Source organism: Vigna angularis, chromosome 9, assembly GCF_016808095.1.
Source record: "Vigna angularis cultivar LongXiaoDou No.4 chromosome 9, ASM1680809v1, whole genome shotgun sequence".
In the NCBI taxonomy this organism is placed as follows: domain Eukaryota; kingdom Viridiplantae; phylum Streptophyta; class Magnoliopsida; order Fabales; family Fabaceae; genus Vigna; species Vigna angularis.
In genome coordinates, this window is record NC_068978.1 from 10,238,550 (window position 1) to 10,264,112 (window position 25,563).

The 25,563-nt window shown below is 32.1% G+C and overlaps 1 protein-coding gene and 1 pseudogene across 1 annotated transcript; one reads left to right on the forward strand and one right to left on the reverse strand.

Moving 5' to 3' along the window:
• The first annotated feature begins 19,629 nt into the window (after positions 1 to 19,629).
• Positions 19,630 to 20,023, forward strand: LOC108346475 (triphosphate tunnel metalloenzyme 3-like; annotated as a pseudogene).
• A 1,954-nt stretch (positions 20,024 to 21,977) lies between these two features.
• Positions 21,978 to 24,848, reverse strand: LOC108346338 (putative receptor protein kinase ZmPK1). Its single transcript, XM_017585400.2, has 2 exons — positions 24,164 to 24,848; positions 21,978 to 24,024 (listed from the first exon to the last, which is right to left on the reverse strand). Exons 1-2 carry the CDS (start codon positions 24,646 to 24,648, stop codon positions 22,092 to 22,094), a joined length of 2,418 nt encoding a protein of 805 aa, XP_017440889.1. The 5' UTR covers positions 24,649 to 24,848; the 3' UTR covers positions 21,978 to 22,091.
• Between the last annotated feature and the right edge of the window lie 715 nt (positions 24,849 to 25,563).

The window sequence follows — 25,563 nt, forward strand, 5'->3', positions numbered from 1 at the left end:
GAAGCGGAGGATGATCCTCTATCAAAGCTAATGACAAGATTACCCAGGTTGAAGAGAGCACCATTAGAACTATATTGGGATTTGAAAGTATTTGGTCTTCGCCCCCATGTGCCAGTATATATCACATTGACTTATGCATTGGAGGTGATTGGGGGAGACAGGATGTTGAATATTTCCATCATTCAACTGTGGTGCATGTAAGATAGTTAATTTTTTCTTCCATATTACTTTTATTTAGATTCCTAGTTTCTAACAACTTAACTTTGTTGTTTTAGGTACATGGACACATTCGTTGTAGACCAAAGTCGGTCTTCCATGTACGGATTTGTTGAACCTCAGACCATTCAACCTTCTGGTAACACACTTGAAAACAGACAACATTATTTGCAAACATGGATGGATGAGTCAAAAAGAGACGTATACCTTGTGTCATACATTGATGGGTAGGTGTTTTTATATGTAAAAGTTCATTATTAAAGTTTCCTTAATTAGTTAAATAACTATTTGTCCTTCGTGATAGGTTGCACTGGCAGCTGATAGTCATCATTCCCAAACAATGTAAAATTATATGGTTTTGTTCGTTGCACAGGAAGATGAAAAATGACTTGTGAACCATGCTTCAAGGGTAAGTGTTTCTCCAAAAATGACTTTGAATTTGATGTTCACCTTAAACTTTTATGATAAATATAGTTATATTAATTTTACTTTGTGTTTTCAATCTATACAGAGTTATTGGTAAATCTCGAAGTCAACTAGTTCAAATTTTGTATCCAAAGGTTGTAAGTCATTTATAGTTCTAATTCATTTTCTATGTTATTCAATGATCTAAATTCTTGACTATTTAGTTTGTCATTTTAGTGTAACTAGCAGCTAGATTCATGGGAATGTGACTTCTATGTCATGTGTTGGATTAAGACCATCATTCGAGCTGTCATTACAGATGACTGGAATGAGGTAATGATGCATACCTTGAATACATTACAAATCAAATTCATCTTTAAACATATATGAAACCATAATGAATCTTTCTTCAATTTTACAGCGCTTCAAGAGTACATCTCCTATACTAGAGGACACAATTAGGCAGATAAGGCAAGAGTGGACAGCTTATCTTCTGCAAAGATGGAGCTAGGAACACTTTTATTTGTTGTTGAACATTGCTTAGGTTTAGTTTAAGTTTATATCTTGATAGTTTTGGTATTGGATTGTTTTTTATATTAAGTAGAACTTTCTATATATGAAACGCATATATATATTATACTATATTGTTCTGGGACAATTTTCTGCTTTTCAGGTGTGGTTTTATTGCAAAAATAAATTAATTTTTTTTAAAAAAACACCCAATAGACGTCGGTTAGTGCACTGACGGACGTCTATAGACGTCTGGCAATGCACAAACCGACGTCCAACCTTAAACTCTAAACAAACTGTTTCAGGGCATATGGACGTCGGGTGTGACCACATCCGATGTCTATACAGACGTCGGTTATACATACCTCGGACGTCTATATAGACGTCGGTTCTGACCACATCGGACGTCTATATAGACGTCCGAGGTATATCCTCCGACGTCTAAGTAACGTCACCCACAAATACGTTGGGTACAAGTCGGACATTAAAAGGCCAAAAGAACATACGTTTAAAGCTCTTTCTACACTGTAAAGATATCATTAATATGAGACAATTTCTTTTAACCAAATATTATTTCTTAGAAAAGTTATAAGATAATAATTGTTCATGGTTGAATTTATCAAAGATATATATCTAAAATGTTAGCGGTTCTGCTTTATCTCGTAAACCGAGTCTTGTACATATTTTTTCAAGAAACATGGGTATTTTATTCCGACACATTAAATACCCAATTTTGTGTGTATAAAGGATACAATGTTGCATATTCGTTTTAGTAAAAAACAAAAAAAAAATTTTAACTTCAAATTACATTTAAATTATTTATATTTCTGCCTTTTAAGATCAGTCAAAAATATATGTTAATTATCAAAATCATTTCATTTAATTTAATTGCAAATGAACCCTTACATTAGGATAGTGGCATCTATTATATTATAAAAAGAAAATAACCATATTAAGAAATTTATTTTAATATCTACTTTATTTTGTTAGCATTTTCTAAAAATTAGTTTTTCAATTATTTGATATTTTAAATTTTTTTATTTATATTTATTTTATTGTCATGTCTATAAAAAAAGTTATTTTATTTTTTTATTTATATTTATTTTGCTACATCACGTGTTGTATGAAAGTTATTTTATTTTTTATTTACTTATTTTATTTTTAATTTTATTTATTTACTTTGTTGCCCACATGTACACATAATTTATTTTACATTTTCATTCAGTTATTCTATTTTTAAATTCCTATTTTATTTTTTAATTTATTTTATAGATACATGTACATGAAATTTATTTGACCTTTTTATCCATTTACTTTATTTTAAATTAATTTTTTATTTAATTTATTTTGCTGTCATATATAATCAATTATCCAATATTTATTATTTATTATATGAAAATTAAACTAATACCCATAGTTTATTACAATATAAAAGTGTTTCTTCCTACGTCTCATTGAGTTTAACTTGCACTTTTTTTTTTATATTTCCAAATATATTTCTGTTAGAGAATATTTTGTTTTTAAAAAAGTTGACCGATTCAATAATAAAATCCAAGCACCAACCCTTCCTCCTTTGTTGCATTTCAAATTTGTAAACCTTACACCTCCTTTTTCATCCATTCCTCCTCTTTGCTGCATTTTATATTTCAAAGCCTACACCCTTTCTTTCTCCTCTCTTCTAGCGCTCCTGCCCTCTTCCCTCATTTTTGACCATTTCTTTTTAAGGTCTTCTCGCGGAGTGCTCCTCTCCTCCCTGGCTTGGTGATTGTGTCGTGTTGGTGTCGTGGTGAGCTGTAGCAGTGGTGAGCTGTAGCAGTGGTGGTTCTTCTTCTCACACAGTTCACATCAAGCTCTTCTTGGGCGTCCAAGTTGGTTCTTGGTTGTGATTTCCTTAAGCTCATTGTATGATAGAGTATATGATGCATGATGGGTGGTTATAGTGTGATAAAATGCTTGAACTGTTGTTATTATTACATTTGTGCTTGATTTGGGCTTATGCATATTGGATCTGTGAGAGGACGAAGTCGGAGGCCTTAACTGCACTTGGAATTGTTGTTGAGGCCCTGCCGCATTTGGAAGTGCGATTGAGAGGGATGTCGTAGCTGGAGATGCGGTTGAAGGGAGCCGCACTTGGAAATGCAATTGACGCTCGCCGCACTTGGAGTATGTTGCAGTTGGAATTGCGGTTTAGGGTTTTTTTTATTACTTTTTTTTTGCTTTATTATATTTAATTAAATTTTATTTGATTTGTTTTAAATTTAGAATTTGTAGTTGTAGCTATTGTATATTATTTAGTATTTTTTATATTTATTTTTTATATTAAATTTGTATAAAAATATATATATGAAATATTACGTTAGTATATTAAATTTATTTTGTTTATATTTTATATACTTTTTTATTAATATTTTATATTTATATATTCTGTAATTTTAATTTTTATGTTATGTTTTATGCTTAAATAATATTTAATATGTTTTCGGAGTATCTTTTAATTTTTTATTTGTTTGTTAATTTTTTTTTAATGTTTTTTTATAATTTTTAATTTTTTTATATTATTTATTATGTGTATTTTTTATTACATTTTATTTTATTTGTTTTTGAATTTATTTTTTTAATTTGTAATTTTTATGAAATTATTTATTTAATTAAATAATAATTATTGTGCCTAAATTTTTTATTTTTGACTTATTATTTTGTTTCTTAATTTATTTTTAATTTTTAATGTTTTTTTATAATTTGTAATTATTTAAGTATTATTTATTAAGTAATTTTTCTTGTTATTTTTTATTTTTTTATTTTATTATTAATTTTTTATTTTTTGATTATTTATTATTTGGTTCAATATTTATTATTATGTAATTATTTCTTTTATATATATATATATATATAATTGGTTAATAGAAATAGTTAGAGCTAGAGATGCATCATCTTCTCGTGATGAAGCTTCATCTTCTTGTGATGAGCATTCATCTTTATCACATAATGAAAGGAGATGACCTACGACATCTGCTCATAGAAGACACGTAGAAAAATATCGTGTGGACCTCATTCATGAGTATGAGCATGAGGAGGAGGACGAGTTTATACAGTAGGGATGTGGTGAAGATGACTATGTTGAGGAGAGGATGTTCAACAGCAGGATGACTATAGTGAGGAAGAAAATGAAGATGGTGGATTCTCAGGAGGTCCACATGACACCTCCTTACTTACCCATTATACCTAGCACGTTCCATTTGCCATATGGTAAGACTGGGTTAGTCATCAACATAAATGTTAATTGTTAATTAATTGTTTATTTATTTTTGTTATATAATTTTGTGTTTTTATGTAGGATCAAATGGAGATCTCCTATGACAAAAAAACTAAAACATTTTAGAATATACCATGTAGCTATTGAGCCTTATATCTCCATATCGGAGTTGGCCTCCTTAGGGAACCTACATGTGTCGATCATGGATTTCTTAAGAAAAAAATTTTAAAATTAAACTATAAATTACCAAATATAAATGTCTTATAAATTAAATCAAAATTTAAAAAAATTAACACATAAAAAAAAGTATACAATAAATAAAAATAACAAAAAATATTTAAAATTAAATACTAAATAAAAAATTAAACTTATTCAAAATTAAATATAACTTCAAATCATTAACACGTATAAAACATAAAAAACTTAATAAAAAAAATTCATATCAAAATATTAACTATTACCTACAAAATAACACCTAAACTATTAACTAATACATCAAAAGTAACATAAAATATTTTAAATTAAATAAATAAATATAATACATATAAAAAACAAAGCATAATATAGAGTATAATATATATTAAAAATAAATTAACTCAAATAAAATAACAAATATAGCACTCGAGAAACGTGGTGGTGAGTAGAAGGAAGGGAGAAGGTTGTTTAGGCAAAAGGTTTGCATTGCACCAGGAAAGAAGAAGTTTGGTAAAAGTGAAGGTAATGAGACTAACTATATACATCTATATTACCCAAAACAACCTAATAAAAACACTCTTTACCCAAAACAACCCCAATCACAACTTTCTTCTATCTTTTCTTCAACTTTCTTTACCCAAAACAACCCCAATCACAACAAAACCTAAAACTACTGAACCTAAACTCATACCTAATACATAAAACATATAACCATGGAGATTGTTTAGAAGCTCTCTATCACCACCTTCGTCCTCCACCTTCCTTCTCCAATAACCACAACACCATCACATATCACAATCACCACTATATCACCACTTTACACAACACAATCTCTCAACTCAAGAAACAATGAAACAATGAAAGTGAAGAAAATGTTACTGTAAAGAAAGTGAAAAAACTGGGAAGGGAATGCATGTAGGGTTTATACAATCAGAAGGGATTACGGTTGTTGGTTGGTAAGAGATCATTAACTCATCATTGAATTTGTTGATTTTAATAAATGAAGAAAAAATATGTAAAATAGGAGTGTATGGTGAGATAGGTGAGGTGTAGGAGCAACTTTCATGATATAATAAAATAAGTTAATAGGAAAGTTACTTTTTTTTATTCATGTATTTTGTATTGATAATTTATCTTAATAATTAAATTTATTTTGTTATTTGATACTTTTTTATATTAATTATTCTTTTTCTATATTCTAATATCTCATTATTTAGTCACTTAATAAAATTAAATTTAAAAAATATATTTTAATTTTATTTTATAAAATACTATCATTTAAAAACAATAATAATAATTTTATTTAAAAAAAACTATCAACAATAAAACATTTATATTAAGTTATAATATAAATATTTTTATAATTAAATATTCTTCATATTTTAGTATGTAAAATTTAAATCGGTATTACCTAATAAATAATTATACTAATCATGTCTATACATACTATAGAATTCCATATTAAAATTATATAGAATATAGAACTTCACTCCCAAGTGTTTAATTAATTTTAAAAATAAATAATTTAAATAATTTTTCGAGCAAAAAAATAATAATAAATATTTTTTTATAAAATTAAAATTAAATTTTAATAAAATAAAATTTGGTAGGTGGATTGGTGAACCAACCCAACCCACCACAGGTTCAACCCACATGAGTCGGATTAAAATCTAACCCGAAAAAAAATATAATTTTTTCAAATCGAATCCAGCTCAAACCCGTAGTGAGCCAAGTTAGCCCGCGAGTTGTGACCCATTTTGACCGTTCTAATAAATATGTTTAGAAATATATGTCAAAGTGAGAAATTAAATTTAAAACTTACATATACCAAGTCACAAAAATTCAAAATTATTTTTAATATTACAAATTTTCATAAAGAATAATAATTTACTTAGTTGTTTGTTTTGATTACTACTTTTTTTTTATTTGACACTCTAATCTTCTGCACAACTTACGGATATTTAAAGTTCAAATTATTTTCTCAATCAATATAGTTGATAATTAGAAAATAAAATAAAATATTTTAAGTCAATTTCTTTTAAATAATAAATGGAAAATAAAAACTTTAATCCATATTACATTCTTAAAAATTATTTTTAAATTAAGTTGATTTTTAAAATAAATAAATAAATAGTTCTTTAAATGCCTGTCCTTGCACACATTAACCATTATAAAATATAAAAATTCTAACATATTTTCTATATATTTATTTTGTTAAAAGTGACTTTTATTAAAAATATTATTTTTCTACATACTACTTTTTTATTTTTAAGATTTATAATTATTTAGTCATATAATATCATTAAAATTAAAAAACATATTTTACTTTTATTTCTTAAAATAATATTATTTTAAAAAAATATATGTTTATTGATAATAAAATATAAAAAAGCAAATAATTTTGTCTTCAAAATATTATCAATAAAAAATTATATTTATCATTTTTATATTAAATAATAATATAAATAATCTTATTGAATAATTTATTCTTTTTAGTGTGTAAAAATTAAATTAATTTTATCTAATAAAAATTAACATTAATGATGTGTACATAAAACTCTATATAAGATTTTAAATAATTATATTTAAAACAAAATAAATTAAAATTTTGTATTTAATAATTCATTTCAAAGATTTAAAATATATATTTTTAATAAAAAAAATCACATTTTTGTTTTACATAATAGTTTATTTGAAAGATTTAAAAAATATATTTGTATTAAAAAAAATCATATTTCTTAATATTATAATTTTTGTTTTATAACTTTTTAAATTATTTTTTACTATTTCCAACTTCGAATGTGATACCTTATAATTTTAGTAAGAGTGAAACAAAAGATAAAATCTAATGAATTAATTGTCTTAAAATATATTAATAATATATTTATGTTGTTATTAAATGAGTATAAAATCATACATTAAGACTACATTAATCAGACGAGTCTATAAATATACACTGTTATAAATACACATTGAATAAACACTAGTTAGATGCATATAGAAAAAAATTAAACAAATTTAGCAATATACATTAGACAAAACAATGTATATACTAACTAGACAAATATAACAAAAAATGGATTGAACGAATCATTATGTTTATTAATTAAATGAATATAACAAAAAAATTTAAACAGGTATTGCAATACACATTAGACCAATATGTCCATACATTGATTAGAATAATATGCCAAAAAATTATTAGACAAGTATAACAATATATTTTATACGAGTTTGCTCAAATACTAATTAGACAAAATACAGTAAAAAAATTAGATAAGTCATTTCATTCATTGGTTAAACAAATATTACAAAAAATATCAAAGAAGATTATCGATGCACTAATTAAACAAGTCTAACAATACTTATTGAACAATTTATCCATACAATTAGTAGACAAGTATAGCAAAAAATATTAAACGAGACATTTCATACATTGATTACACGAGTCTTGGATAACTTATTATATGAGTCTGTCTAAACATTGATTAGACGAGTTTACCAACAACATACAATGGATGCGTCTTGTAATATACAATATATATTAATACAAGTATATATATTAGACAAATTTATCTATACACAAATTAGACAAGTATATTAATACAATACAAGTTTGTTCATTCATTAATTGGATGAGTCTTGTAATATACTTTAGACAAATCTAAACAAACACTCGTTATACAACTTTTTTCATACCCTAATTAAATTGATTTAGCAAAAATCATTAGATGAGTCATTTCATACGTTGATTAGATAAGTCTAAGAATACTAATTAGACAAGTTTATTCATTGATCGAGGTCATACCCGAATCAAAATAATGTGCAATTAAGTGCAGTATAATACTAGAAAGTGACTCCTAGGTCGTTTCTCAAAGACCTAATTAACACACAATATAAACCCAAATTTAACAACAGGTTGGCAATTGGATCAATTGCAATGCTTCCTATCCTGGATTAACAACAAATAAATGTTCTTCTTACCCCTAATCCCACACGAATTACCCAACTAAGCGAAGGATAATTCGGTCATCAAAATTGCGAACTAAGCGAACGCAACACACCAATTCAATTGATTCTACACCACACAGATTAATCAACTAAGCGAAGATTAATCACCAATTAGGCAATTAAGTGTGTACCTAATTGTAAGCATAAAACAAATTCAATACAATGCAAGGTAAGACAACAGAATCAATGATAGCTCAACAAATCTCAAGTAAGCAATGCAATATCCCCAATTACCAACCCGCACAAATTCAAGCTACCATTAATATGGGTTCAACATAGCAAAACAAAATGGAAACATAATGCAACAAAGCCAATGTAGAACTAAAACGAAATGCACAAACTAGAGTCGGAATGTAGGGCTGGAATGCATAATTCAGATTGAAAACGAAATGAAAAAGGGGAACAAAATTGGAACCCATAAGCAGCAAACAAAAGCACAAAAACGCGATTCAAAGAACTCAAAACGAATTGGAAATACCCTAAGACGAATTTGCAATGCGAGAATGAGAATGGAATTTAAATGGGCAGAATCTAAATCGCAAGCTAAAAGCATAAAATGAAATTGCAAAATCAAAATTAGATTGCTCAAATTGAAAATGCATAATGAAAAATCTAAAACCCCAAATTGGGGGAGCTCTCACTTGTTATCCAAAGCTTAGAAAACATAAATGAGAGAGTGAGAGTTGTGTTTGGGGTCTGTCCCCCTTTTGCACACAATCCTAGGTCAGAATACAAAATGGGCCTAATCCTAAGAATGACCAAAACCACTCAATGTGTTAAATATGTCCAAAAAGCCTCAAAAACGAAATTACAATTGAAATTAAATTAGAAATTCTGATGTGGCAAGTGGAGAATGATGTGGCAGCCCTTTAATATCCCAAAATAATAATCCAAAAATTTCCCTGCAATTAATAATGACAATAATTATCCTAAGATAATTTAAATTAATTAAAATAAGAATTATTGGTCAAATTAAGCCCAAATATCAAAATTGAGAAAATATTGGACAATTAAGCACAATTTCCTAATCAAATGTAGTAGAAAAAGCTAAGTGAATAGTATAAAATAATGATTCATCATTCATGCATTGATTAGATGAGTCTATCAATAAATACTAGACCAGTTTGTCCATACATTGATAAGACAAGTTTAACAAAATAAATTACTCAAGTCTTTTCATACATAGATTACACAAGTCTATATTAATACACATTAGACGAGTTTGTCGACTCATTGATTAGACGAGTCTTGCAATATACATTAGATTGGTTTGAACATACACGGGTTAGACAAGCCTAAACGTACACATTATACAAGTGTGTCCATATACTTATGAGACAAGTCTAGCAATACGTATTAGAAGAGTTTGTTAATGCATTGATTAGACGAGTCTAGAAATACACATCAGACAAGTCTTTTCATATACTTTTTAGACGAGTATTACAAAAAATATTACATGAATCTAACAAAACACATTATAAGAGACTGTATATATACTAATTAGAAAATTATAACAAAAATATATCAGATGAGCTTTCCATATGCTGATTAGATGAGTTAAGGAATACTTTGATTAAACGAGTTATCAATTATTTGATCAGATCAGTCTAGCAATACATAGTAGACAAGTCATTAATATATTGATTAGACGAATCTAATAATACACATTAGACAAACTTTTTAATACACATTAGACGAGTATATTCATTCATTGATTAGATAAATCTTACAATATATATTAGACGGGTTTATTGATACACTAATTAGAAGAGTTTAGCAATACACATTAGAATTTTGTGCATAAAACATAAAACAAGTCATTCCCTACATTAATTAGACGAGTCTTAGAATGCGCATTAGGTGAGTCTATCCATCCAATGATTAAACGAGTCTTGCAATACACATTAGATATATTTGTCCATACATTAATTAAATGAGTCTAGTAATATACATTAGACAAGTTTGTTTATATACATATTATACGAGTCTAGTAATAAACATTTGACAACTCTATTCATTCTCTAATTAGATGTGTCTATACATTATACTAGTCTATTCATACACATTAGATGAATGTGTTCATATACTAATTAGAAAAGTCTAACATTAGATATTAGACAAATCTATCGATGCACTGATTATACGAGTCTAGCAATATACATTAGACCAATATGTTCATATATTGATTTATATAACGAATATACTCAACATATTTTTGTATAGCCTATTTTTTTGTGTTTTTAGAGAGTTTACTCTATATTTTTTCACATGTTATATACTTTGTATTTTTACAAAATTTACTCTTTACATTTCTATATATATATATATATATATATATATATATATATATATATATATATATATATATATATATATATATATATATATATATATATATATATATATATTGACTTTATAAACTTATGAATAATTTTTTACATTAATTTTATTCAAAATTTAATCATAAACATAAAATATTATGTTTTTCTTCAACCTCTAAATATCTTTTAATATAATATATTTACTAACATAATTAGATTTAATAGACTATTTTGTCCCCAGTTTTGCTGAATAATGTGAATTTAGTCCCTTGTTTTAAAAATGTTTGAAATTGGTCCCTTTATGTCAACATCGTTCTTTCCGTTAAATATCACAAATGGCGTTAACATTTTCTTTCTCTATCTTCTGTTTTTGTTTTTCTGTACAATGTAGTGTCTTTTGTCAGTGTTTGTAAATTAATTATTTTTCAAATAAACAGTTTTAAATTAATTACTGCAAGGGGACTTCCCCATCGTTCTTTCCCTTCGGGCCCCTAGCTTGCCGGAAAAGGAGCGCGCTTTACGAACCTTTTTTGGAGATCCGTTGACCCTTTGACGAGACTCTTTGTCGGCGAGCGTGGACACGCTCTCACTCACACTGCAAACTTCACAAACCTCAGAGATCTCTTCGGGCTTGATGAATAACTTCTCCTTCTCATTCTTAACTTCGGTCTTTATGGGCTTCTCCGCATCGAATTTGGGCTTCCATTTGGGTGTTTTTTACAACACTTCCTTCACTGTCTCTTCCTCTGGTGGCGATGCTCTGTTTTCTGAACCTTTAGAAGTAGATCTTTGGCTCGCGAGGCTTGCTTGAGGATGAAGAATAAGATCTGTTGGAACTGACACAACAACCCATTTTAGAAATGTGAAGTAGAGTGGTGGTGGCAGGTTGCTTGGTTCCAACAAAGACAGGAACATGAGAAGTTGTTAGTGAAAGAGTAGGGTGTGGCAAAAGAGAAAGAGAAAGTGGAACGATTTCTCCATTACAAATGTTGCAGTATTGTAATGAGAAGTAGCAGTAGCAGTATTTCAATCAGTTAAGTTAATATGTGTATAAAATACTGAAAATGAAAATAAGGACGAGAGATTGGGGTTCTCCGTGGATTTAGTGCGCAGATGAAGGTGATGAATATAAAGAAAATGTTGTGTTGCATGGAGGGGTAGCCACATCCACGTGAACTAGTAGGATGGAGACTTAGTCTAGGGTGCACTGTATGGTCACTAATGTCAAAGGAAGAATTAATATGGAATAGTTTTAGGAGCAGACTTTGCATGGGAGTATTGTGTTACGTGAATGAGGAAAAGGTGAGAGAAGGGAATAGATAAAGGAAAGGTTCTGATTGCATGGAGAAGGAGAAGATAGAAGGTGAAGATAAAAAGAGAAGAATGAGGGGTGAAAAAGAAGGTCTGGAATAGTAGATATTAGGTGAGAGGATGGAGGGCTGGTGGAACCATATGGGTTTCGTGAATTTGGAGAGCATAGGTTTATGTAGAAAAATGGTTAGATATGGGAGAAAAACATGCACGTGAAATTGGAAACCAATGTTACTGCTTTGGGCACCATGATTTTATACGAGGAGTGAAACGGAGGGGATCATTGGAAGAGCTTCACGTGTGCAGTGGAGTGAGTAGGGTTTTGTAAAATAAATAAGGTTGGGGTTGGCTAGTTTTATAAGAAAGGAGAAAGTGAAATAGGTGTGGTTTAAATAAAAAGAAAGAGCAGAGAATAAAGTAGGGTGGAACGTGAATTTAAAAGAGAGTGCAGAGGAGAATGGTCACAGAGAGGTATTGGGTTTCATTGAACATCCACTAGTTTTGAGTTTGTATGCAGGAAACAATCCATCCTCTCAGTTGGGCTTGGAAGGCAAAGATATGGGTGGATGCGAGATTTTGAAAGAGAAAGAAATAAAAATTATTCATGGTGAAGAACTTCCTGAATGCAACATATAAGGGTGAGGGAGGAGTGAAAATTTGCATTGAAACTTTGATTGAGTATGGGGCCCACGGTGTAAGTAAGAATAATGGGGTTTAATAAAAGTGTCTAGAGTCTTACTTTTTTCTTTAAAGGTTTTATTAAATATTTAGTGGTACAATCACTAATCAAAGATTCACATGTTTTTTTAAGAGAAATTTTTTGGGTGGGTCCCATTGCTATTTAAACCATCTTTGAAGGCTTACTTTTAGGTGAGGGGCTCACATAATTACTGGTACAAACACTGACAAAAATGTTGCATTATACAGAAAAACAGAAGAGAGAAAAAGAAAAGGTTAACGTTGTTTGTGATATTTAATGGAAGGGACGATGTTGACACAAAATTTAATAAGTGTGGACCAATTTCAAACACTTTTAAAACGAAGAATTATATTGACATTATTCAGCAAAACTGGAAACAAAATAGACTATTAAACCAAAAAAAAATATACAAAGAAACATCAACTTGTACATAGACACGAATTTAAAACTAGTTTGTGATTAAAAAAAGTAACTTGTTAATTTAAATCCACTTTTCAATAATTCAAATAGTGAAGTTCTTTTCAATCATTCAAATACTAAACTTCTTATAAAAATGTTGTTTCAATGTGCTTTTAAGTATAGGAATTTTGTGTCTTTCCACATGCACCCAATGAAAATATATCATTTGTAACTAGTTTAGTTGATTGTCAAATCAGACTTGAAGGCACCACTTCTAATTTTTATTTTCTTTTTTGGTAAAGTTGATTGCACTCACTAGTACAATAAAGAGTAAAGGCACCGGTTGTAAATGTTTATAGGCCTCGGTTCTACAACCGAGACATTCGGAGGCAAAGTAAAAAGATTAAAGTTTATGCTTCGGTTATTGACCGAGATAAATAGAAATAGAAATATGCCTCGGTTATCTAAGAACCGAGGCAATAGCGTGTGTGTGTTTTTTTTTTTCAAACTTTCCTCGTTCATTCATGCCCACCAAACTCAATTTCCCATTCAGCTCAAGAATCTAACACAACCAAGAAAATTATAACAGAAATGAAACAAATCCCAGTATTGCAACAACCAATAATCGTCAACAATCTGTGTACAGATGCAGCAAAGATCATGAACTTACCAATGTCCAAATTACAACCCACAAATTACAAATTACAATGAGAAAAAAATCAGATTCAGAAACTCAGATACAGAGATATGAAAATCAGATTCAGAAACTCAGACTCAAAAACTGCATCTTCCCCGCCGGAGTCGACGCCGGAGTCGCGCACGTTGGGGTTTGACCCTCTGAAGGTGACCTTCGCTGTGGCCTCCTTCCGTGAATCCTCCGTCCACCGCCACAGATCTGCCCTCCGCCCCTCCATGCGCGTAGATCTGCTCTCCGTCCACCGCCACAGATCGCCGCGTTCTCGCCGCCGTTGCGTTCGCGGTGTGACCTAGCCGCCACCTTGCCTCCACAGAAACCACCGCGATTCGTAGATCGATGAACCTCCCACCAAATGCCTTAGATCGCGCCTCCCCTCTGCTTTCGACGCCGGCCACCATCGCGACTCCCCTCCGATTTCGAAGCCGGCCACCATCGCGCCCCCTTCGCTTTCGACCCCGGTCACCATCGCGCCTCTCCTCCGCTTTCGACGCCCGCCACCATCGCGTCTCGTCCTCGCACCGTGGCTGTCAAGTGGCTCTGTTTCTGCCGGATGAGAGTGAGATGAGAGTGGGATGAGGAAAGAACGAGAGGGGAGATGAGAGTGAGATGAGAGTGAGACGAGAGTGAGATGAGGAAGAACGAGAGTGAGACGAGGAAAGAACGAGAGGTGAGATGAGAGTGAGATGAGTGTCAGAGGAAAGAAGAGGAAAAAGTGAAAAAGTGGGTCAGGTGCTGATTTGACCGGGTAATAGGCCTCAGTTTTACCTTTAACCGAGTCAATAGGGAGGAATAGAAAGGGGTTTAGGCACCGGTTTCGTAGCAAACCGAGGCAGTAGTTATGTTATAGACACCGGTTTTGTGTTAACCGAAGCAATATGACTTTTGGACCTCGGATTGATGGAGACCGAGGTATATAACCTTATACGCTTCGGTTTCTCAATAACCGAAGCGTATATGGGACGTCAAAATCTGCTTTTTTTTACTAGTGACTACATCTTAACCCACAATACACATTGGCCAAGTTCAACCAAACTTAGATTATAATGAATATCTCACCACCTTTACTCCCTATTGTGGATTCTGATGCAGAAGAATTTGTGACGAGCTTGTGACGAGCTCAAGTGTTTCCAAATGTTGGGTGTTACTGATATAAGCGTTGGGACGGTGGTTAATTTGAGTTGGTGCTCATGGTTGGACAATGATAAATAAGAAGTCATCGATAGTGGCGGATGAGTGACAAGAGTGGGGGTGTTGCCTAGAATGGTGATAAATATTGATTAGATATGGTTAGTTGTCAACTAAAGTAATGTCACATTATTTAAAATTAATATGACATATTTTTATTGGATTTACAGAAAAGATACTGAATTTTTTTCTTTTAAGGGACAACGAAGCAATGTCTAAAATGTTATGAAAATTTTACATTGAATCAAAAGAAAAAAAAAAAGTGGTATATAAGAAAAACAATTCACATGTAGATTAAATTTTAAGATTTTATATACAAGATGTTGATTCTCTTCTGTTCATTTCTAAGAATTTTGAGTTTGGAGTTTGGAGTTTGGAGCCTCTCGACAGCTTGACTTTTGCTAGGTCTTTTGTTTTTTAACTATTCCTTTGCACATTTTAGAGCTAATTAAGGTTTCCCATTGTTATCATAACTAACCATTTCACTACAAAAAATTAGATTTTTACCGGGGGTTATTTTTTCCGTTTCCAGCGGTTTTAACCCCGGAAAATATGTTACCCGCGGTTAGGAAAACCGTTGGGAAAACCTGCGTCGTTAAGTAATTACCGGCGGTTTTTTAAAAAACCGCCGCAATTAGCGGGGGTTTTGAAAAACCGCCGGTAATAGTGGAGGTTTTACTAAAACCGCCGGTAATAGTAGAGGTTTTACTAAAACCGCCGGAAATAACCGGGGTCAAGCAAAACCGCCGGTAATTTGTGAGAGTTTATGAAAACCGCCGATATTTTTGAGGGTTTTTCAAAACCGCCGGAAATGTAAATAATTTAATTTTTTTTATTATTCAAATTACTTTATTATCATTAATAAACCAAAATTAAATAATATGAAACCAAAATTAAATGTAAACATTAAATATAAACCAAAATATTATTATATAAATTGTAAAGATTAGAAATACAATTAATGTTTCTTAAAAATTAAAATTAACATGTTATGAATAATAATTATAGTTTCGTACTTCTTCATTATTTTCATCATTTGGTACTTCTTTATTTTATCCATCATTTGGTACTTCTTCATTTTATCCATCATTTGATATGCTTCCTTTTTCAAATACCTACAATATAAAACAATAATTAGTTAATAATATTTTAAAAAAATTATTAGACGAATTTAAGAACTATTGATGGTTGAAAAATATTAAAATATGATATAATAGAAACTAAATCCAAGTATATCGATGAAAACAAAAGGTTAAGCATTTTATGGAAAGTAAGAGAAAAAAACAACATAGATCTTGATCTTAATACACTACAAAAATATCTACTATATCTTTGATATATATCAAATCATATGATTCAAATTGTGAATCTTAACTGTACGAAAGGTAAAAAATAACAATTGTCCAGATTTGCATCTTTGAAACAATATTAAACAGAACATATAAACAACTATTAATATATGGACATAACTTACTAAAATTTGAACAAAATGCACAAGCACGTGAAAAAAATAATATATTTTTCTAAAATTAATTATTTTTGTAGTGAATAATGCTTTATTTGTTTTGAGAGAAAGGAATTAATACAATATATAGAAAAGATTTTATATCCTTTAATAATAAAGATATGATACAAGAATAAACAAAAACACTCTTAGTAATACATATATACTTTGTGTACTACTGATTATATAAGATATGTTCCTTATTTCTATAATTAAAACAATAACATATGCAAATATCAATTATATTAGAGTATCTCATACCTTTAGCGTGCTTTCATTCTTTGCCCAACTTCTCTCCAGGAAAAGATATTCAGAAAACCACATTGACCAACCAATAACCTGCACATTTTAACTTAGCAAATAGAACAACATTAACACAAATGTTGATATTATCAATGAAGCAAAAAAAAATGCAAGTAGGTTCAAAAGCTTCCATGTCCAATCAGGCCTGAAGCAAGCATAAATCATGTGATAAACCAAACCACCAAACAGAATCCCATCCCATTATTATCAATAGATACAAACAATAAAGCCTCATTTCATAATTCATTCCAATTTAAATCTAAGAATATCACATTTATGGTGAAATAAACCTATAAGTAGGCCCCAACTATGAGTACTTTTTTCCTAGTAAGATAATATTAAACATTTCAGAATGACAAATGAAACATGCAACTGATTCCAATTCATATGTAAATTCCAGTATTAATTTTCTTGTGATGAATGTGAAAGAGGTCATACTAAATAAGACAATCACAATCACCTGAGCTAAAACCCATCCAACAAGCCAATCAATGTCACTTCTGTGATTGGATATGGCAACATTCACTGTTGAAACCAGTGACACAGCCTGCACTAGTTCTATTTTAAACAAAAGAAAGGCTTAATTCATATATATACATATAATACCCCACTATGTGACAGGGCATAGATCAAGCAGTACAAAATTTAATAAGAGAGAACGGTTCCTGAACGTATGGAAGAGGCACCAATAGCAAAATGAAGAGACTTGAAGGACTGTACCAAGTATAGGAAGATCCAGTCAAGTATTTCTATGTGGTGTTGAATTTGCATCGCAAGCGTTAACAAAGATAGGTTACATCACAAAAGCATATATTGACAAAAAAATAAGGTTAAAGTCCAATTATTTGAATGGAAAGAAAACCAGCCCGTGTCATAGGCAAGGAAACCTACACTACAACCATATACTACACTAAAAACAGCGTCTGCACCAATGTAAAGGAAATAAAACTGCAGCAACAATTTTATTAGTGAAAAAGTGACTGCACAACTTTAATGAAGGAGTTTCTTAATTCCATTCGTGAATTCCAATCCAAGGTATACATCAATTCCATATATAACCTTCATTATTTTACCAATTAAATAAATCCTAAAGAATGAAGTAGATACAATACAAAGTAATTTGACAGATCATTTTATTCAAGGTATATGATTAAGTGCATATATATTCAGCACTAAAAGATTCTTTAGTCATGATTAATGTGCAGCTTTGGCCTACACCGAGAGAATTAGCACCTAGCAAGAAAAGTAAACTAAACACAGTAGGATTAATGTTCATCATGTAATCGAAACTCTATGGCTCGGTCAGGGATGATCAGAGCTTATTTCTCTTTCTCCTTCTTCATACTTCTTCAATTCACAGTCGCCTTTGCATCTTCTTCCAACCTAATTCTTGAAATCTAATTTACAAGAAGAGAAGAGATATGTGACTGTGAAGAAAGAAGAAGAAAAAAAATAAACCATAAAAAAAGAGTAACAGAGAGATAGAAAGAGATGAGAACCTCCTAAATGCTCTTGTTCTGCAGCGTGCAGCGTGCGACATGCGGCGTGGTGGCAGGTCGAATATGAAATTGCTGGAAGAATCTCGCTTAATCATTTTAGAAAAACCAAATCCTAAATAAATAAAAATAGATATACTAAAAATACTTATATCCTTATTTGATGTATTGAAACCAAGAAGAAGCATGCATACCTTCCTTGATACTAATCTAATTGTTTGCAGTGAATCCTTAGAAAATATAGCAGTCCGTAATTCTGCAACAAGTAGTTGCATCCAATAAATAAAAATTTAGCAGAACGAATAATGAAAACACATGCCTTTTTTTAAAGTAAATATTTGTTCAAGCTTAATGATATAAAAGTAAGGAGAAATGTGACAAGAATCATCATGTTACGTTCGTTGAGCTTACTTGGTTGCTAAGCCTTCAAGGTTTCCTCCATCACCAATGGTGATATAAACAGGGGCTGATTGATCTTTTATAGGAGTGCAAATGCCAAATGCCAAATGCAAAATGCAAAATGCTATTTGGCACCATTTGAAAAGGTACGGTTTCACCCTGCAACAAAGTGTTCATCTATGTTAAAAACTCTATTCTTACCAACATTTGGATTGGGTAAATGCATTACACCAAATTTAAAATTTCTCGTTGAGCAAAACAGAAAGAAATTTTTCAGATAGTTGAAACCAGATAAAGTGAATTGGTTTGAGAAGCTTACAATTTCTGGAGCAAAATCAATTTCATGGTTCCCTGCAGTCCAAATCCATGGTTGATATGCAACACTTCATTCTGTAAACCTTCCCCAAGTATCCCACCTCATGTTATCATGATTCGGGTAGTTATCAGCATAAGAGAGGTCGCCAACAAACAGTACAGTTTCTCCTTTTCTTGGACTCAATTCATAGTGAAAAAGAGTCACATTTGAATCAAAACTCTGACCAAGATCCCCTACAAATAATGTCACACCAATTTACAACAAAAATATTATCACTAACACAAGTATAATGCTTCAAAACCTACAAAACAACATTTGGGAAGGGATAGTGATCACAGATAACAAAAGTAGAATAATTGAAAAATTTATCGTAAAACCCTAGTCTCAGTCTCCCACCTTTCTTCCCCAATGGAGGTCAAAGTGAAGCTGCGCCTCGCAGATGCTAACGCCCACCGCCGTGTCACCAGCTTGCTCTCCCCCTTCCACGTCGTCACCCACCGAAAAAAACCTCTTCTTCGACGGTGTTGTGTCCGAGCTCTCTAAGCGTCGCGCTGTGCTGCGCTTGCACTTCTACGGTGACGACGAGCGGTGCGTCGTTTCGCTGAAGGCTCGAGCGGTGCTGGTGGACAGCGTCAGTCGCGTAGACGAGGATGAGAAGGATCTGGACCCACGGGTCATGCACGAATGCGTTGCAGAGCCTGGGAAGTTGGGATCGGTGGAATCTAGGGTTTTGCGGAGAGTGAAGGAGGACTTTGGAACTGAAAAAGAGTTTACAGGATTGGGAGGGTTTGGGAGAAGATAAAAAAGAAAAGCAGAGTTTCAAACTAAACGAAAGGCAACGAAGAGGAACTGGGGTTTACAATAATTAGTCAGAAAAATTATTTTAAAAAAATAAATAAATGTTTAGGGGCGGTTTTTACTTATAAACCGCCGGAACTATTTAGAATTTCAAAAACCGCCGGAAAATAACCTCTCTTAAAATATACTTTTTTTGTAGTGTTTGTTCCACCAAACATGCTATTCTATTATAAACTATATCTGTAATTCAAACTAAAATTTGGCTTTAAAAATATAAATGAAGATAATCTTCACTTCTAAAACTAGGTTGAATTAAACTCCAAGAAAGAAAAAATAATAATTTAATTTGTTATTTCTCTTTTTGTGAAATTAGAACAATTGTTAAGTTCCCATATTACTTTTATCATGTGGAGTTTAAATCGATATTTTTTTTTCATGTGGAAAATTAACATTTTTTTTTGACAAATTGAATATCATTTTTTTACAGTCATCAACCTCTACCCAATCACTGCCTTGGTCAAATTGTCAAAAAGCTATTTGTACTTTAGAAAAAATGCATCTTACTTTTTGTCATTCTTATAAAATAATTATTTCGATGAGACTTGTTCCAAGCAGTAAACTTTGCATGGCTTAGTTTAGAGTGTGAAAGGCTCCACCACCTTTTACATCAGTATGTTTTCAAGACGATTCAATTATGGTGGCTGATACGTCTGTGTCAACAATTATGGCGACACATATCAGAATTTACAACTCCTTGCAATTTTATATTTATTTTTACTTTATTCTTATTCACTTATTTATTGGTATTATATTCAAATCATAGTGGTTGCAAATCCACACTTCATATTTTCATCATAGTGTAACTTCAGATCAAGATGGATTTATAAACACTCAAGCTTTGTTGTGTTGTTTTGGTGGTAGGATTTGAATGAATTTGACAGTAATTTTTTTATTAATTTTTTGAGTAGATTTGTGGATAATTGAAAGTGAATTTGGAAATAAAGTTTATGAGAATTAGTGTAGGATTTGATTGATGTGAGAGATAAAATAAAATTGTTTAATTAATAGAAATTAAATATTACCAAAATATCCCTAATTATTAAAGTGATATAAAATGATAATTTTTAATGTTATATTTAATTGTAAAAATGTTTATAAGAAAAAAAAATTAATTATTAAAATATAAAAAAATATTAATTTAGTAAATTGAAATAATAATAATAATTATTATTATTATTAATTATTATTATTATTATCATTATTATTATTATTATTATTATTATTATTATTATTATTAACTATGTACAATATAAAAATAAAACAATTGTGATGTTAAAAAAAATTATATAAAATATTTTGTGAAGAGAGGCAAAACAGCGTTCCTTTCACATCATATAAAATACTATGTTTGTTATAAAGTTGGATAGGAGGAGTATGTTTCAAGTGGTCTCTCCTTGTTCACACGGGTAGAAAAGATTTTTCAGCATAATCACCTCCAAATATCTGTGGATGAAAAAAACACTTCATCCGCAAATCAGCGCGAATCAATTTTTGCAAATCTCTTAAATTTTGTTCACTTGAATGGATTTGAAGGAGAGTAATTGAGAGGATTTGAAGGTAAATTTTTTTGTTGTTTATTTGAGTGAATTTAGAGGTAAATAAGAGTGGATTTGGAAGTAATTTTTTTTAATCTTTCAGGTCAATCAAATCTTACATTAATTTTCACAAACTTTACTTCAAAATTCACTTTCACTTACTTCCAAATCCACTCAAATAAACAACAACAAAATTTACTTTGAGATCCTCTCAAATCTCCTCAATCACTATCTCTCAAATATTGAAGTGAACAAAGCTTTAATGTCAACACAATTATTTTCTAAATCCATCTTCTCAAATTTCTCTTTAAAGAGTGTTTTCTGTTCAAACGAAGAAACGACGATTAGTAATCAAACTACAGTATTCAACCAGAGAAATAAACACTCTTTCTCTAAACTGGAGAAAATATCAAGAGGCTCGGAATAGACAAATAACTAGGAAAATGAAATGTGCAAGAAGAGATTAATCGAGATTAATCAAGAACCGTGTTCATGATTTTGGAGTCTTTCAACGACTTGACTCATGCTAGGTCTCACATCTTTCTCTTCCTCTACACATTCCAAAGCCACTGTTGCCAAAATCTCCATCTTCTTTACGTTGTAATCTGATCCTAAAGTGGGGTCAACAATTTGTTCCACCCAAGATGTTCCTTCTGGTGTTTTCCTTCTTTTCTCCCTCACCCATGTTGCCAACCTCTCATTATGCGAATCTTGCCCTGGTTCTGTCACTTGGACTCCAATCATTGGACTCCTCCCAGTTATCATCTCCAACACAACAATTCCATAGCTATAAACATCAACCTTGGAAGTGATTTGCAAGTTGAAAACCCATTCTGGTGCCATGTAACCCCTTGTGCCTCTTATTCTAGAGAAGCTTGAGTTGTTGAGGTTGTTTCTATTCAAGGGCTTGGACAAGCCAAAATCAGCCACCTTGGGTTGGTAATCAGAGTCAAGAAGTATGTTTTGAGGCTTGATATCACAGTGCAAGATCCACTCCAAGCACTCTTCATGTAAATAGGCCAAACCCTTTGCCATTCCCATTGCAATGTTGTACCTCTTCCTCCAATCAAGTGAATTTGATGGAAGATTATTAGCCAAAGAGCCGTTTTCCATGTACTCATAAACCAGGATCCTGTGTTTTCCTTCCACACAATACCCCCACATGCCGATCAAGTTCATGTGATTGAGCCTTCCAATGATGCTCATTTCAGTGAGGAACTCACTCTCTCCTTGGTCCGCAAATTCGTGCAGCTTTTTTATTGCTGCAACTCGGTTATCTGATAACACAGCCTTGTACACTGTCCCTCCTGCACCCCTTCCGATCTCTTCACTGAAACCCTTTGTGGCTTGTTTCAGTTCAGAGTATGTGTACCTTCTGAACCCTGTAGCTGCAGCAAGAACATACCCTTGTTGGTCTGCCCTGACCAAATGGTCGCTACTCCTAAACAAGAAACACCACACCATAAAGATGCACACCGCCTCAAACCCTCCTAAGCCAACTGCAAACCAAAGCATGAACTTCACAGACCCATTTTCCTTGCCTTTCACATATGGTCTTTCTAGTAGCATTTCTGCATTTCTCGGACAAACCAAGCCATCATTGTTTTGCAGGTGGTTCTCTTGAGCACTTTCTTTTGGCAGACGCACGAAAAATTGCCCTGGGAAACCGGGTGAATGGTGTCCATTTAGCAACTTCGTCTTTGGGTAACACCAAAAGTTCCCATTCTCTACAGCAAAGCTGTACTGAAAGCCCAAGCACTCGCACACCTCCAAGCACAGTTTCTCACATTGTTTATATGTGTAATTTTGAAAGGAAGTTCCATAGTCATATCCATAAAAGTCCACTTCATAGAGAGGCACTACGCGATATTCTGTCTTGTTATCACAGGTAGTTTTGAATTTTGGTGTGCAACCCAAAGACCAATCTTGGCTATCAACCCAGCTATACCCTTCAAGACACTCACACTTTCTACCAATTGCTTTATCATGACTGCATATACTGTTAGGTCCACAGATCCCATGAATGAAACAAGGTTGTGATTTAAATTGCCCTGCTATTGACCAATCTTCTTGACCGTTTTCTCTGCTATAGATACGAACATTGCCATCATAGTCAAGGGTCAACCTTCGTTGAAGGAGTAACCCATAATCAATTGTCGTTAAACTATATTTATCAGAAACACTGAATAGACCCAAATCATCTAGAACTGCAACTCTGCTACTATTGTACGAGGTTCTTCCGTTACCAAACCCAACGTTGTTGCTAACCAGCCAAGGATCCGGCCAATAAACGCTTGAAACTTGACGACCCTCGTACAAAAGACGGAAAACGTTGTCGTTGTCGAAGAAGAGCTTGTAAAACCCAGAGGAATAGTTGCCCTCACTTCTCGCAGAGACAAGCTTCGTGAACCTGCCATCAAGTTATATTATCAGTGTGAATCAAATCGATTTTGAATTACATAAAAGCATTTTAGCGTGTAATCTAAAAGTTCAACGTGTAATTTCAGTAAAATGAAAGAGAAAGTGTGAAAAAAATTGGTGATATATACCTGGTGAGAAGCTGGCCAGGGAGGAGTGTATCAGTCGGAAAATTAAAGCTTTCCCACAACACAGAGCTTCTATTGGTCTGTTCCAGGAGCACGAGGTTCCCGGTGTCGTGCAAATGCAACTCCAACGGCTGCTCCGACAGAGTCTTGGTGTCCCAAACGTCGAACTGTCCGGCGTCAGACAACACGAGGTTGCCGTTCTTGAGCAGGGAGAGCGAGGAGCGTTTCCCGTTCACCGGAACGTCGCGGTTGGCCATCCAAACCACGTGCTTCTCCGCCTGCGAGAACCACACGCCGAAGCAGTACGCGTTCTCCCCCACGTTCCTGAACCCCGCCGTGAACGTCCCCTTCGGCGACGAAACTATCACGTCTTCGTCGGGTCTCTCCACGGAGAGGGGGAGCGCCGCCGAAGAGTGGAGGTACAAGAGGAGGAGGAGGAGGATGGACATGAAGATTAGTGAAGAAGAAGAAGATGAAGAAGAAGCCATGAAAACGTTGTTGAAGATTTTGGAAAGTGAGTCGATGAATTTGTAGTAGCCATGTTATATTATATAGTGAAAATAGCAACTGGGTGTGGGAAAAGAAAAAGAAAGTTCGTACCTTGTATGTAGACAAGACACATGTGGGTGATTACGACCTTCATTGGTTCTTTCGTTCTTCTTTTTTCTCGCTTCACATTCATATTTCTTGTTTACACAAATCTTAAAAAATGATATTTTATTGTTTGATCGGTAAAACAGATAACTTTGGAATGAAAAAAAGGAAATGGATGCCGTGTACGACAGCGTGTGAGATTTGAAGAATGCAGACTTTCCAATTATAGGAAAAGATAAAGAATGTAAAGTAAAGCAGTACTGCATAGACTGTAGTATTTTATTCGATCCACCACGCCATTTGAAATAAGAAAGTTTGTATAATCACGAAGTCAAACGTTACGTACTCTTTTGCATCTGGAAATGCACCTCATGGATCAACTCACTCTTTTCATGCTTCAATTTCAAAAAGATAAATAAAGACAACCAAGAAGTCTTTGTTTAAACATACCCTTGTGACCCGTAAAATCATATGGCATAATTGACTTAAAATTTCTAAGAATAAATCTTATGAAATCGTGACCACCTCTAAATTGAAGTCATGTGGAAATAGTTTCTTTATAAAATTTAAAAAAGTTGAGGTCGTTATGACTTATATGATTTACTTTTAAACATGAACAAGAATTGTTAGGAGCAGCGAAAAATTAAATTAAATCAAAGTTATCTTAACTCATCGCGACTTTCATTGTGAAATCAAATATATCAAATTTTTTCTTTATTGTTGGACTTGAAGAGTTCTTCAGAACTCTCATCAAACTCTGGGTCGAGCTTTTCACTAAGCTCTCTACATACTCATCTAGGTTATGCGAG

Excerpts from the sequence above, each read along its gene's own strand:
- LOC108346338 (XM_017585400.2), bottom strand. The coding sequence starts at position 24,648 with ATGGCTTCTTCTTCATCTTCTTCTTCTTCACTAATCTTCATGTCCATC. Across the intron at positions 24,025-24,163 it reads CCTGGCCAGCTTCTCACCAG|GTTCACGAAGCTTGTCTCTG; the intron begins GTATATATCACC and ends ACTTGATGGCAG.